A 13,947-nucleotide genomic window follows, 5' to 3' on the forward strand; every position below is an offset into this window, starting at 1 on the left:
GCCAAGAGGAGCGGGAGCTGTTGCCAGGGCTACTGGGCCTGTTGGGGAGCGTGACAGGTTCAGCCAGCAGTGAACTGGGGCTTGGAGGGGCCGGAGCTTTGTGGAGCCAGTACTGGACCCTGCTGTGGGCAGCCTGTGCTCAGAGCCTGGACTTAAGTCTAGGACCCTGGAGGGACTCCAGGGCAGCGGCACAGCAACTGAGTCAGGCACTGGGTCAGGGTGAGTGATGGGCCTGGGTGGGTGTTTGGGAAGGCTGGAGTCTTTTACTTCCGTATACACCTCACTCACCTGCCACAAGACTACAAAAGCAGGCCCTTTAGAAGGAACATCCCCCACCCCACCCAAGCCCTGGGGGTTCAGGTTGTAAGCTTCTTAGCTTTCAAGGCAAGGTCTTGCTTTCCATGCCAGCCTTGAGTCTTGGGAGAAACTTCCCCTCTTCCCCCATCATTGAGTGGGGGCAGTGGCTGTGGAAAAGAGAGACCTTGTTTTCAGGCTCCAGAGTCATTTCTTCCACTAGCATCACTGCCTCAGGAGTGTGAGAAGGAGCTGGCTTCTTTGTGTCGCAACCTAACTCATCAATCTCTTATTTGGAGCTGGGATCAAGGTGAGGAGGAAGGGGTAATGGCAGTGACACAAGCCCCAGATTGCCCCTTCCTTATCAAACCATACCCCTCATCTTCAGGCTTCTGCCAGGTCTTGGGATCTGCTAGTGGAAATCAGAGCAGCCTTCCCTCATCCTCCTGTACCACCAAACTTTTACAACAGCTCTTCCCTCCTCTCTTGGATGCCCTCCGGGAGCCCAGGTCAGGACTCCTCCTCTGCGGGCCACCAGGTGAGACAAGGTGCTGGGGATGGGGGGGATAGGAGAACACTGAGGATACCCCCTTTATTCCTTATTCTGTTCTGAAACCTGCCTCTTCCCAAAGGTGCTCCATATCCCTTCAGATATTCTGTCCCTCCTCTCCTCAGGTCCTGCACCCCTTGCCCTGGGGCTCTGTACCCTGCAGACTACCTTGCTCTGGTTTTGGAGCAGAACTCAGCAGCATCTGGCAGCGTGGGCCCCAGGTTCCTTCCTGCTCCTGATCCAGAAGGACTTACCTGTGAGTAGCTAGGGAACACGTGGGGAGCATCCTGCGGTGGGCTCAGAGCTGACTCTGTTTCTATCAAAGCCTCTACTGCAGGAGGCAGAAGCTTTGTCTCACCTGGCCTCAGAGGAAAGCTTGGCTCTGGATGTGGAGCAGCAGCTGGGCCTGGAGATCCGGAAGCTGACTGTGCAGATCCAGGTAAGGAGAGGCACCAGCTTGGGGGTTGGGGTGGTTGTGATGGTGGTAGAACAACTCAAGTGCCTTGGAATTGCCACTGAACGAATGTATCTTCTTGTGTGGACTGCCACTAAATCCACTTTTTGTCCTCTCATTATGGAAATTTTTTTTAGAATACAGAAGTAGAAGAATATAATGGACCTCCATATTCCTACCACTGAGGCCTTAATAACAATCAACTCATGGTCAATTTCTTTTGTTTGTATATCCCAACCCCCAACTCCTATGTCAGGCTCTCCTGTTGTGACTTTAACAGCCACTGATGATCACTGTCTATATCTATTATTTCATTAGAGGGTGCAAGGTGGTGACATTCTAATTCTGTCATCCTTTCTTCATTAGTAATCAGATTACTCTTACAAAGTGAAACTTTAAATTTTTTAATTTACTTATTTGGCTGAGTCTTAGTTGTGGCATGTGCAATCCTCGTTGAAGTACGTGAGATCTTTCATTGTGCATGGGCGCCAGAGTGTGGGGGCTCAGGTGCCCCCTGCATGTGGGCTCTTAAGTTCCCTGACCAGGAACTGAACCGGGGTCCCCTGCATTGGAAAGTGGATTCAACCACTAGACCACCTGGGAAGTCCCAAGTGAAACTTGCCTCAAAAATTATTTGGTTACTTTGAGGTATATTTTGTAGAGAATAAGCAAGATAAATGATTGACTTTATTTACTAGTTTTTGATAGAATGTTTCTTTTTTTTTTTTTTTGGTAAAAGTACAACTTGTATTTTTATTAAAACTCAAAATATTATTCTAGAAGGCTTGTAATGAAAAAATAGCACTTTGCTTCCACCTCGACTTCTAATCCCTGTTCTACAGTGGTGATTTTCATACATTTTTGGCTGTTTCTTCTAATATTTGATTATTTCCCTCTAAATTTATGAATTAAACTCTTGTATTTTAATCTTTCTCCATCTTACACTCTATCTGTTCCTATTGTGGATGATGTCTCTCTGCTTTTTGTTTTCTGTTCCTACCCAGATGTCTCTTTGCCCTGAATATAGGGGCATAGTTGTGTTTAGTCCCTGGCCCCCTGCTCCTCTCTCTGCACCAAGGTGCTGTGAACCCTCACACTTTAGCCCTAACCCACCATCTGCATCTGCCTGTTGGGCATTTCTACATCAATTTACTCCCATGTCCTCTCTCAATTCAACATGTCCCAGAAGACTCTTCATGAGTTGGGTTGGGCAGTGATGATTGTGGGAGCTCTGGGGAGGGAAGGCTTTGGTGAGCATGTGGTAACAGAAGCTCCATACAGGGCCTGTGGCTCAAGCTGGTAGATGGGTAGCCTCAGAGGAGCAGCAGGGGTTACTGGAGGTGGGGAGTTCACAGTTCCTTGGGGGAGTAGTGGGGAAATGGCCTGACGAAAGCAAAAGCTCCCTTTGTGTGTGTGTGCATGTACATGGGCATATACTTGCCCTAGCATGCACATGTCAAGAGTAGGGGCGGAGGATTGTGGAGGAGTAAGTTGTCATCAAGATGTGGAGGGCAGCCCACAGATTTTAGACTTTATCTCTTAAGTGATAGGGAGCCATTGTAAGTTGTAAGTGATAAGAGTTTGATCTAGCTATAGCAGTCAAGATAGAAGGGAAGTGGGGAGACATAATACGAGAAAGGTCCAACTCTTGGTAGTTGCAGTGAGAACAGAGCAAAAGGCGCAGGGACAGCATGCTCACCATGTGAATGCAACGCCGTCTAGTTTCGTGCCTTGCTCCACTGCTGGGTCTGTTCTGCACTTTCAGCTACATACATCACTGGGACGAAAAAGAAGAATCAGATGTGAATTTTCTCCTCAGCTGGACTGTAATGTCTCATAGAAAAAACTGTCTCAGAGTGTGACCTTGTATTTCCTGAGTGTTGAGTCCAGAATTTCCTAACAAATGTCAGTTGGCAAAAGGGTAACTTCTTTATCATATATAAGGGAGAAAGGGGTTCTGGTGTTTGGGCTAAGAGAAGAAGAGTTTGGATTTAGATAGGCTGTTGTCAGAATATGTATCAGGAGCCACAGGGGCCCTCCCCAACCAAGTCTGCCCACCCCCACCCCCCAACCCAGTCCCATCCTCTCTTCAGGCTTCAGGCATACAGTCACCTTTTCTTTAGACCTGCCACAACACACCCCAATTCTTGGGGTTCTTCTCCAAGATGGGCTGTAGACACCTCTCTCTTTTTGCTGTCTTCTCCCCCATCCAAAAACAAAACCTATCAAACCAGAGAAACCAAACCAGCACATGGACTTTTTCTTGGTGTGTGGGTTATAATGCTTTGGAGAAATGAAAGTGGCTATAAAGAATATTCAGTGTGAGGACATTCCAAAGGTTCCTAAATCTCAGCAAGTTATATTGATTGCTCCTGATCTACAAGCAGTCCTTGCCTTCCTTTCATAGATGACATAAGATCATACAATTCACTTTTCTCTTTTCAGCTGCTGCCTGTCTGCAGATCATGCAGACCCCTTTCTGTAGCATTTGTTTTTGAACATTGGTGGTAGTGAGGGTGTCTCCATCTTTTTTTTTCCTATTAATGTTCCTATGGAATAAAATTAACCTGGAGGATATCCATCTTCTAAACCAAGCTGAGGAGAGCAGGGTAATCTTAGGGCAATTGTCCATAATCTTTTCTCAGTCCAGGCCTTTGGAAAACTCAGTAAAGGCTATAGCATCTCTCCTCGGAAAATGCCCAAGCCCATACAATTATGCGTACAATTCTGTTCTGGGGCTTTATGGATGCCAGGTTAATAAACACCTCAGATTTAGAAGAGCGTACGACTTGACAAATCCCTCACGAATAAGCAAGCCCTTTTACTTTTTCCTTATTCCCATAGCTCCTGCCTGAAGAGTCACTGAGTCTCTTTTTTCAAGAATGTCATAAACAAGCCACACAGGACTTTGAACTCCACATGCCACGGGGTCGGTACTGGAGGCATCGTCTGTGTCCTGGTAACTCATCATGGCATTCCCTCCCAGGCTTCCCAGGGTAACAGTATCCAAGCCCCTCTGTGTCCTTGAGGGGCTCCACCTCTCTGCCTCCATCATTGTCCTCACCTTCTTTGTCCCCACACCCTGAAATCCTACCCTCTTCCCCCAAATGCTCCATTAGGGGCTGGAGGGATCTCCCTAACCTCATATCCTGTCCTTTCTCTTCTCTCACTCCAGAACTTCCCAGCATTCCTAGTGAGTATGCTGGGTTGGTGGTCCGCAGGGTACTGGAGCCTGTGTTGCAAGGACTGCAGGGACTGCCACCCCAAGCCCAGGCCCCTGCCCTGAGCCAGGCGCTGAGCGCCATCCTGGGTGCCTGGCTTGACCACATCCTCTCTCATGGGATCCGGTTCAGGTGAGAAGAAAAGAAGGAAGTGGCAGGGCGATGAACAGAGCTGAAAAAAGGGAGGGGAATGGTGGGGAAGAGCAGTTTGGAGAGACAGGAGGGTCAGGTGGCCACACTGTATCTTGGCCTTCAGCCTGCAGGGGGCGCTGCAGCTCAGACAAGACTTTGGAGTGGTCAGGGACTTGCTGGAGGAGGAGCAGTGGGGCCTGTCCCCAGAACTTCGCCAGACTCTGTTCATGCTCAGCATCTTCCAGCGGCTGGATGGGGCCCTGTTGTGTCTGTTGCAGCAGCCCCTGCCCAAGACTCAAGTCCACAGGAGGCTTCCCCGTTGCTGTGAGTCACTCTCCCTCCCCAGCTCCAGGCTCTCTTCGCCCCAGCTCATTATTCGTAACCCATTCCTATCCTCAATCTGGCTTTAGTGTCCCCCTCGCTAGCCACCTGCCTTCCCCTCCTGCTTTACCAGGTGCATGTAATGAGGTTCAGACCATGGAATTGCCCAGCAGCAGCCTCAACAGCCTGGAGAGCTTGGAGCCCCCTCTTCGGCCTGGAGTATTTCCAACCCAGACAGCTCACCTGCTAAGCACACTGTGGGGAGGAGGACCTAGCCCTGATGCTTACTTGGTAGGAAACCAGCAGGCCTGGCTTGCTCTGAGGCAGCACCAGCATCCTCGCTGGCACTTATCTTTTCTTCCCTGCCTGGGGACCAGTTCTGAATCCTAAGGACCCTCATCAGAAGCTAGTCAGAGCTCCCCATCTCTGTCTGAAGAAGCCCAGACATTTAGAAATGCATATTTTAAAAGCTTAATTGGGAGCTTGGAAGAAAGCATATCTGAGAACCACAAGCTACAGAGAGCCTGGACTTGAAAAGCCAATCCAAGATAACTACTCCAATTGCCTGGAATCCAGAGTAAAGGGCATAATCACAGCTTGAAACCTGGAAGTCAGCATCCTTGGGAGGCTCAGGCACAGTTCCCCATCAGTAAGGACATCTCAGGGCTAGACGCTAGCAGCTAAATCCTGGGAGTAAGACTTTAGTGTTGGATCCCAGGAGAAACGGGAAAAGCAATAGAAAGCAGGGAGCCTAGATGTCACTTCCTCTTCAATCCCAGGAGCCAGGCTAAACACAAGACAGGTTGGGACACTACTACAAAGTAATTCCTCAGGAACCAGAGGTGGAATTTCTACACCCAAATCAGTCCCCACGGCCTATGTTACAGTACCCTGTACTCCCCTCATTACTATTTTTAGTCATTTAAGAATAGTGGGCTGTAGAACCTTCACGTGTAAGCGTTAGCTACTCCAGAGTCCACAGATTTAATCTGAAGTTACCTGAGTGGGGTTACCCTCTGGTAGGTTTATAATCCCTGCGGTGGTAGGGACCAGCACTTAAGACGGTGTTAACCTAGATCTAGCACAGCAGGGTGCAGAGAGGGAGAGGCTGCAGAAGGCGTGTCATCCGAGCCAGGAGCAAATGGCTTTCGCTTTATTCACTGTCTTCACCGTGGTACAAGAGGGCTGTTGATGTCACGTAGTGTTTATTGAGAGCGTACTTTGGGCCCTCCATACCCTGTGCCGAAACCGTCTCTCTCCTTCCTGGCGTTCCGCCTCTTGGTTGGGGAGCCCAGGGCGGCAGCTTGGGCACCAGCACAGCTAACACCGGCGGAGAATCTGCACCGAGCGGAGGTCCGTGACTGCGGAAGTGCGCCGCGGCTCACAGACTCTCGCACCAGAGACACTTCCGCCAGCCAAGAGTCCTTCCGGGGCGGATGTCACCATGGCGGCGGCCTTGGCTCGGCTCGGGCTCCGCTCGGTCAAGCAGGTTCGGGTTCAGTTCTGCCCCTTCGAGAAGAACGTGGAATCGACGAGGTATGAGGGGCAGTGGTGCGGGGCGAAGGGACACGCCTCCCTCCCGCTGGGGATCTAGTCCCTTTTGCCCGGCGCTCACGCCGTTTTCTCACCGTAGGACCTTCCTCCAGGCGGTGAGCAGCGAGAAAGTTCGCTCCACGAACCTCAACTGCTCAGTGATTGCGGACGTGAGGCACGACGGCTCCGAGCCTTGCGTGGACGTGCTGTTCGGTGGGTTTCGTTGGGAGTCGGGCGGGAGTCGCGCGCCCTCGGCCCTGGCCCCGCAGTCCTGGTGCCTGACTCGTTTTTCCCCCTCCAGGAGATGGGCATCGCTTGATTATGCGCGGCGCTCACCTGACCGCCCAGGAAGTGCTCAGTGCTTTCGCCTCCCACATCCAGGCCAGGGGCGCGGCGGCGAGCGGGGACAAGCCTAGCGCCAGTACTGGGCGCTGACAGCACAAAAGAGACCAGTCAACAGATTTTAACCCAAGACTGCTAAGGACACTTATTTAAGAAGAACTTAATTACTTATATCACTATCTGGAGGGCCACAGAACGCCAAAAAAAAAGAAGAGAGGCCTGTGACTACAAACCTAACCAGTGTTTCTGGGACGAGGAACGACGAGGGGTGCGGACAAATTTGAATTTATTTCAGTTTCTTACCATCACTCACTGCTTAACCCTTTTGAATTTGGCTTCTCCTTCCACTACTCAAGGTACCTCTTACTCTATTAGAAATGCTGTTTTCTCAGTCCTCATCTTTTCATTTCAGTCGCATTTGCCACTCTTAATTAACTCCTTGTGGAACTTCTCTTCCTCTCGGGTCCCTTGTCTTAACCATAAAGGTGTACTACTCTCCTTTCTTTTATTTTTGGGGCATCTTGTCTTCTGTCATGACTTGAAGTATCCTCTTGGGTTAAATCCTATATTTCTGTTGGGCTCTAATCTTAAATTCTGTGCTATATAGTCAGGGTACCTACTACCAATTTTCGCCAAATTCCAGCAACACTTTGTCCAAAATAAAACTGATAATCTTGCATACTGTCTATAATGATCCTTGAACAACGGCAGGTTTGAACTGCAGGGGTACTCGTATGTGCCTATTTTTAAAATAAATACTACATGATCTGTGGTTGTTTGAATCTGCAGTTGTGGAATCATGGATGGTGACTGTAAAGTTATCCCCGCCTTATCAACGCTGAAGGAGTGGAGCCCCTAACTCCCTTCCCCACCCCCATTGTTTTAGAGTCAACTGTACTTGCCTCTTCTGACTTCCTTATTCCTTTAAAAGGCACTTCATCTGCTCAGCCTCTTGAGCTGAAAACCACAGCTTTATATCTGGTTCTGCCGTCTCCCTTTCCCTGCATATCCAGTCAGTAAGTTCAGAATATTTTGTCTTAAAATCTCCTGAAATGTTCTCTCCATTCCCATTCCTGCTCTTGTATTATTGCTGTATTCTCTCACCTGGTCTCCTTTTTTTCTAACCATTTTCATTCCTTAATTTTATCTTTCCAAAGCATTGGTTTTATGTCTTACTACTACTTGTTTCTGGAAAAGGAAATGGCAACCCACTCCAGTATTCTTGCCTGGAGAATTCCATGGACAGAAGAGCCTGGTGGGCTACATACAGTCAGTCCATGGGGTTACAAAGAGTAAGACACGACTGAGTGACTAACTTTCACTACTTGTTTCAGAGAACAGTGCCTAAAGTGTTTTCATACTAGGTTACGCTGTGGATCATGAAGTTAATTTAGGGGGATTAAATCAGCCTTTAAAAAAAAAACAGTAAAATAGAATAAAAAGTATCAGGGTGCATGGCACATGGACTGGGAAGTATTCTTTAAGAAACCTAAGTTTTAAGCATATAATCATGAATATAGTTATATAAAGTGTGTGGATGTGTTTTTATTTGCATGTACTTGGTTGCAGTATAGAATTATTTCTTACCATAGGTTGTAAGAAAAAATGCTTGATAGCCACTGGTTTAGAGAAAAACTTAAGAATGTTCAGCCAGGCATTCAAGAATCTCTGGACACTGGCTGCTATGTACTTTGCCAAATATATTCTCCTACCACATTACTATAGTACTTCTCCGCTTAAAACAGTGATATTTTCAAAGGACTGGTTTTCTCCCCTCTCCCTTTAAAGAAAAACTATCAGGAGACAATCAAGTGTAGTAAAAACCAGAATGCCTGGGATTGAAATCCTAAGCTTTTCCCTTAAGTAGCTATGTAACTTTGGACACATTACTTAGTCTCAGTGCCTATTTCCTCATTTGTAAAATGGGGATAATAGTACCTACCTCATAGAAGGTATGTTGGGGCTTCCCTGGTGGCTCAGAGGTTAAAGCGTCTGCCTGGGATCTGAGAGACCCAGGTTCCATCCCTGGGTCAGGAAGATCCCCTGGAGAAGGAAATGGCAACCCACTCCAGTACTCTTACCTGGAGAATTCCATGGAGGGAGGAGCCTGGCAGGCTACAGTTCATGGGGTCGCAAAGAGTCAGACATGACTGAGCGACTTCACTTCATAGGACTGTTGAGAGGATTAAGTGAATTGATATCTGGGACTTCCCTAATAGTCCAGTGATTAAGACGCTATGCTTCCACTACAGAGGGCACTGGTTCAATCCCTGGTCTGGGAACTAAGATCCCCACATACAAATAAGTAAATAGATGTCTGTAAACTTTCTCGAATATTGAGTGAGCATAACATAAGCATGTAAGAGGCCTTATGCCACAGGCCTCTATATAGTGATGATACTACCTACCTAGATTTGAGTTCTCCACCCCATGGTTAACCTCTTATCTTTGACTAGATTAACCACTCTGATCTGTAAAATACAGATGGTCCAAACATTGCTGTAAACATGGATTGAACGCTGGCCCTGTGCTTCTAGATTGTGAAGTTGAGGTTGGGACTGTTTTCTCTGTGTCCCCAACATTTTGCTTAGTGCCTGATAAGCAGTGTGCAATAAACGTGTTGAATTTACACATATTTAGCATTAACCTTGTGACTTGAACTGATTATTATTACTGAGATGCAAGGATGAATGGTGAAATTCAGGTGTGTACTAAGTTCTAAAATATAGAAGTGGACCAAGTGCAATGGTAGCAAGAAAGGACTGACCATTTGCTTTGGTCAGAAGGTGATTGTTAAATGAGTAAAAAGTCTACCATTGGAGGGTAGGGCCAGAAGTCAGATTATAGTAAAATATGTGAGCATGCAACATAAAGTGTGAGTTTTATATAATTAAAATTTGGATGGGAGGTGTGATAATAGCTAGAATAACATAAATGTGGATTCGGGTTTTTTTGATCATGAAGTCGCTCAGTCTGTCCGACTCTTTGTGACCCCATGGATTGTAGCCCACTAGGCTCCTCCATCCATGGAATTTTCTAGGCAAGAGTACTGGAGTGGGTTGCCTTTTCCTTCTCTAAAATATTTCTTTTGAGCCGCTTTTTTGGGGGTAGGGGGCAAGAATACTGGAGTGAGTTGCCATTCCCTTCTCCAGATCTTCCTGACCCACGGCTTGAACCCGGGTCTCCTGCACTGTAGGCAGACACTTTACTGTCTGAGCCACCAGGGAAGTCAGGGTTTTTTTAGAGGATGATAGAAATTTGTACTTTATGAAAACACCTTTTATGCTGAGCTGTTGGTGAGAACTATGAATCTAAGTTGCATTTCTGAACCATCATCAAATGTAACGTTGGGACTTACTTAGTGGTCCAGTGGTTGACTCCCTGCTCTTGAGGCAGGGGGCCTGGGTTCGATCCCTGGTCAAAGAACTAGATACTACATGCAGCGACTTAGAGTTTGCATGCTGCAACTAGGACCTGGTACAACCAAATAATTTTTTTTTTTTTTTTCTAAAGCCCTCTTACAAAAAAAAAGAGTAGGGCTTCCCTCATGGTCCAGTGGTTAAGGATCCACCTTGAAATGCAAGGGACTCGGATTCAATCCTTGGTCTGGGAAGATCTCACATGCCCCAGCCAGCTAAGCCCTTGCACCACAACTACTGAGCCTGCACTTTAGAGCCCCAGCTGCACAATGAGAGAAGCCAGAGCAGTGAGAACCCATACATCACAATCAAGAGTAGCCCCTACTCACCACAACTAGAGAAAACCCGTGTGCAGCAAGCAAGACCCACTATAACCAAAAATAAATCTTTTTTTAAAAAAATGTAACCTTGACTCTATGTCAACATCAGGTGCAGATGCCACCTCTGCTACAGCCTTCCCTGACCTGGACATAAGCAATCTTTCCTCTAAGCACCTTTGCTTCCTGGGTTGTAGGAAAGGCTAAAAAAAAGTATGCACAGCACCATTATGGTCCTTTTAGGCTTCATCTAAATTAGGAACCTTAGACTGGAGATGCCACAGCTAAAGTCAGAGGGAGGCTTAAAGACACTGCTGGAAAAGATGCTCTTGTATCCACTCCATTTCACTAGGAAGGCATAGGTATGTGGACAATATGGTGCAGTCTGATTCAGATACACCTAGGTTCCAAGCTAGCCACTTAGCTCTGTGGCCAAGGCCAGCTTACTGAACTTTCTAGGCCACGGTTTTCAGCCACCAGATTGGGGCGCTGTTGGGAGAGGTTAAAAGTAAAACAGGATGGCGTCTCAGGCTCTTATACATAAAAGGGAAAAAAAGACAAATGTGAGACTAGTTTCTCCTACTAGCCTGTGAACTCTGTGAGAAGGCCCACCCCTGAGATCAACGTTATGCCACAAGGGCGACAACCTTTCCCGGTCGTGGAGCTTAACCTGACGTGGCGGGGCGGGACTTCCGGGAGGAGGCGGAAGCCGAGCTGTAGGCACCGGCAGGCAGGTGCGGCTGACACATCGGTGGTCGCCCCCGGCGCCGCGCAAGGCTAGGAGGCAAAGCAGGACCGGGTTCTGTTGCCATCTTCCCGGGTCCCCGCGACGAAGATTTCTATGCAAGGATGGCTCGGGGTGACCGGCGGCGCCGCGGAGCGCCGGCGGACGGACCGCGGACGGCAGAGAGGGCGGCTCGGGGAGGCCCCGTACGGCGGGATGGCCGGGGCGGCAGGGCCCGGGGCGCGGCGGGGGGCGCGGCTCTGGCCTTAGTGGTCCTGTCTCTGGCCCTGGGCCTGTCCGGCCGCTGGCTTCTGGCGTGGTACCGTTCGCGGCGGGCTGTCATGCTGCACTCCGCGCCGCCGGCGCTGCCTCCCGACTCTTCCAGCCCTACAGTGGCTCCGGACCTCTTCTGGGGCACCTACCGCCCTCACGTCTACTTCGGCATGAAGACCCGAAGCCCGCAGCCTCTCCTCACCGGTAACCTGGACCCGGGGCGGGCAGGCAGGCGGGCATTTAATCTGGGTGCCCCAGCTTCGCGCCAGATTAAGGGTGGTGAGGAGTGGATCAGGAGAGTTAGGAAGAGGGATGACCCTGAAGTAATCGGCGACCCAGAGGGACAAGAGCTCTCTCTTTGACTTACGTGGCCATTCTACCCCCAGGACTGATGTGGGCGCAGCAAGGCACCACCCCAGGGACCCCTAAGCTCAGGCACACGTGTGAGCAGGGGGACGGCGTGGGTCCCTATGGCTGGGAGTTCCACGACGGTGTCTCCTTCGGGCGGCAACACATCCAGGATGGGGCCTTAAGGCTCACCACTGAGTTCGTCAAGAGGCCTGGGGGTCAGCACGGAGGGGACTGGAGCTGGAGAGTGACTGTAGAGCCTCAGGTCAGGGCCCTCAGGACACCCCTCCCCCAGTCCAGACTTCCTCCACCCTTTCTTTGCTGCCTGCACATGCAGGATAAAGTGGGGGTAAACAGAAGGGGCTCTGAGTTTGCTGCTTGCCTTAAACACTTGCCTGTATGACCATCTCTTTTTACTATCTTCTGAGCCTTGGTTTTCTGGTCTGTAAACTGTAAATAAAAATAGCACCTAATTCACAGAATTGTTAAGGATTAAAGGAAATACCAGTAATATGTAGAGTTCTTCGCACAGTACATGGCACAAAAGTACTATTATTTCCCAGAGCTGAGCATAGCTCTTTATCCCATCCCACTGGTGCTTCCTCTCAGTGACCCTTGACACTGCTAGATGTGTGTTGTTTTCACCTGCTGTCCCTTTCCCTAAGGCTGATTCTCGGGGGAATGCCTGCTAACCTAATGCTGTTTTTCTCTCCTCATTGGTCACCCAGGCCTCAGGTACTTCTGCCCTCCCTTTGGTGTCCCTGTTCTTCTATGTGGTAACAGATGGCAAAGAAGTCCTTGTGCCAGAGGTTGGGGCTAAGGGGCAGTTGAAGTTCATCAGTGGGCACACCAGTGAACTTGGTGACTTCCGCTTTACACTTCTGGCACCAACCAGTCCAGGAGATACCACCCCCAAGTATGGCAGGTAACTGGGGGAAGAGAGTGTGGGACGGTGGGAGGGGTGGTATGGATGCTGACTTAGTCTGATTTCCATCTCCTCAACCCTACCCTCTTTTCACCAGGCATCTCCCTTCTCACTAGGCTCCGTGTCCCCTGCATTGCCAAGACCCTCCCATCCTGACTCCTCATCAACCTCGTTTTTTATAATCCTCACCGCTTTCTCCTGCATAATATTTCCTGTTTATCTTCTTCCTTTCAAGCTACAATGTCTTCTGGTCCTCCAATCCAGGACTTCCCTTGCTGACAGAGATGGTGAAGAGTCGCCTAAATAACTGGTTTCAGCATCGGCCCCCAGGGGCTTCCCCTGAACGCTACCTCGGCTTGCCAGGATCTCTGAAGTGGGACGACAGAGGCCCAAGTGGGCAAGGACAGGGACAAGGGCAATTTTTGATACAACAGGTGACACTGAAAGTCCCCTTTTCTGTGGAGCTGGTGTTTGAATCAGGCAGCGCCCGGACAGGAGGCAGCCAAGCCCTAGAGCAGCTGGCAGGCAGCCTGCTGACCCACGCCCTCGAAAGCCATGCTGAAGCCTTTAGAGAGCGCTTTGAGAAGACTTTCCGGCTAAAGGAGAAGGGCCTGAGTCCTGAGGAGCAGGCTTTGGGTCAGGGTGCCCTCAGTGGCCTTCTTGGTGGGATTGGCTACTTCTATGGTCAGGGTCTGGTGTTGCCAGACATGGAGGTTGAGGGGTCTGAGCAGAAGGTGGACCCAGTCCTCTTTCCATCTGTCCCTCTTTTCACAGCAGTGCCCTCTCGGTCATTCTTCCCAAGAGGCTTCCTTTGGGATGAGGGCTTTCACCAGCTGGTGATCCAACGGTGGGATCCCCGGCTCACCCGGGAAGCCATAGGCCACTGGCTGGGGCTGCTTAATGCCAATGGCTGGATTGGGCGGGAGCAGGTGCTGGGGGATGAGGCCAGAGCCCGGGTGCCCTCAGAGTTCCTGGTGCAAAGGACAGCCCATGCCAACCCCCCAACCCTGCTTTTGCCCGTAGCCCACATGCTAGATGGTGGTGACCCTGCCGACTTGGCCTTCCTCCGCAGGGCCTTCCCTCGCCTGCGTGCC

At 49.6% G+C, this 13,947-nt stretch overlaps 3 protein-coding genes across 3 annotated transcripts in view; all 3 read left to right on the plus strand.

The window, feature by feature from the left end:
• The window catches only part of CCDC142 (coiled-coil domain containing 142), a 7,044-nt gene extending 1,533 nt beyond the window's left edge, over window positions 1–5,511 (plus strand). Inside the window, exons 2-10 of the mRNA XM_010829871.1 lie at window positions 9–219; window positions 518–604; window positions 683–832; window positions 970–1,100; window positions 1,170–1,283; window positions 4,143–4,257; window positions 4,474–4,651; window positions 4,776–4,975; window positions 5,106–5,511. Of these exons, the coding sequence (XP_010828173.1) occupies window positions 9–219; window positions 518–604; window positions 683–832; window positions 970–1,100; window positions 1,170–1,283; window positions 4,143–4,257; window positions 4,474–4,651; window positions 4,776–4,975; window positions 5,106–5,362 (1,443 nt within the window). The 3' untranslated portion in view covers window positions 5,363–5,511. The remainder of the gene's footprint in view (window positions 1–8; window positions 220–517; window positions 605–682; window positions 833–969; window positions 1,101–1,169; window positions 1,284–4,142; window positions 4,258–4,473; window positions 4,652–4,775; window positions 4,976–5,105) is intronic.
• An 803-nt stretch (window positions 5,512–6,314) lies between these two features.
• Window positions 6,315–9,493, plus strand: MRPL53 (mitochondrial ribosomal protein L53). The gene is made up of 3 exons (XM_010829717.1): window positions 6,315–6,508; window positions 6,606–6,718; window positions 6,807–9,493. Exons 1-3 carry the CDS (start codon window positions 6,417–6,419, stop codon window positions 6,938–6,940), a joined length of 339 nt encoding a protein of 112 aa, XP_010828019.1. The 5' UTR covers window positions 6,315–6,416; the 3' UTR covers window positions 6,941–9,493.
• Window positions 9,494–10,560: 1,067 nt separating this feature from the next.
• MOGS (mannosyl-oligosaccharide glucosidase) overlaps window positions 10,561–13,947 on the plus strand; it is a 4,582-nt gene continuing 1,195 nt past the window's right edge. The window contains exons 1-4 of the mRNA XM_010829718.1: window positions 10,561–11,784; window positions 11,967–12,193; window positions 12,657–12,853; window positions 13,089–13,947. Coding sequence (XP_010828020.1) covers window positions 11,433–11,784; window positions 11,967–12,193; window positions 12,657–12,853; window positions 13,089–13,947 — 1,635 coding nt within the window. The 5' untranslated portion in view covers window positions 10,561–11,432. The remainder of the gene's footprint in view (window positions 11,785–11,966; window positions 12,194–12,656; window positions 12,854–13,088) is intronic.

The sequence above is a fragment of the Bison bison genome, unplaced genomic scaffold, assembly GCF_000754665.1.
Source record: "Bison bison bison isolate TAMUID 2011002044 unplaced genomic scaffold, Bison_UMD1.0 scf7180017864508, whole genome shotgun sequence".
In the NCBI taxonomy this organism is placed as follows: domain Eukaryota; kingdom Metazoa; phylum Chordata; class Mammalia; order Artiodactyla; family Bovidae; genus Bison; species Bison bison.

What these genes read in the sequence shown, in the direction of transcription:
- MRPL53 (XM_010829717.1), top strand. Translation starts at nt 6,417, where the DNA reads ATGGCGGCGGCCTTGGCTCGGCTCGGGCTCCGCTCGGTCAAGCAGGTT. An exon ending in AAGAACGTGGAATCGACGAG is followed by an intron (nt 6,509 to 6,605) that starts GTATGAGGGGCA and finishes TTCTCACCGTAG; the next exon opens with GACCTTCCTCCAGGCGGTGA. An exon ending in TTGCGTGGACGTGCTGTTCG is followed by an intron (nt 6,719 to 6,806) that starts GTGGGTTTCGTT and finishes TTCCCCCTCCAG; the next exon opens with GAGATGGGCATCGCTTGATT.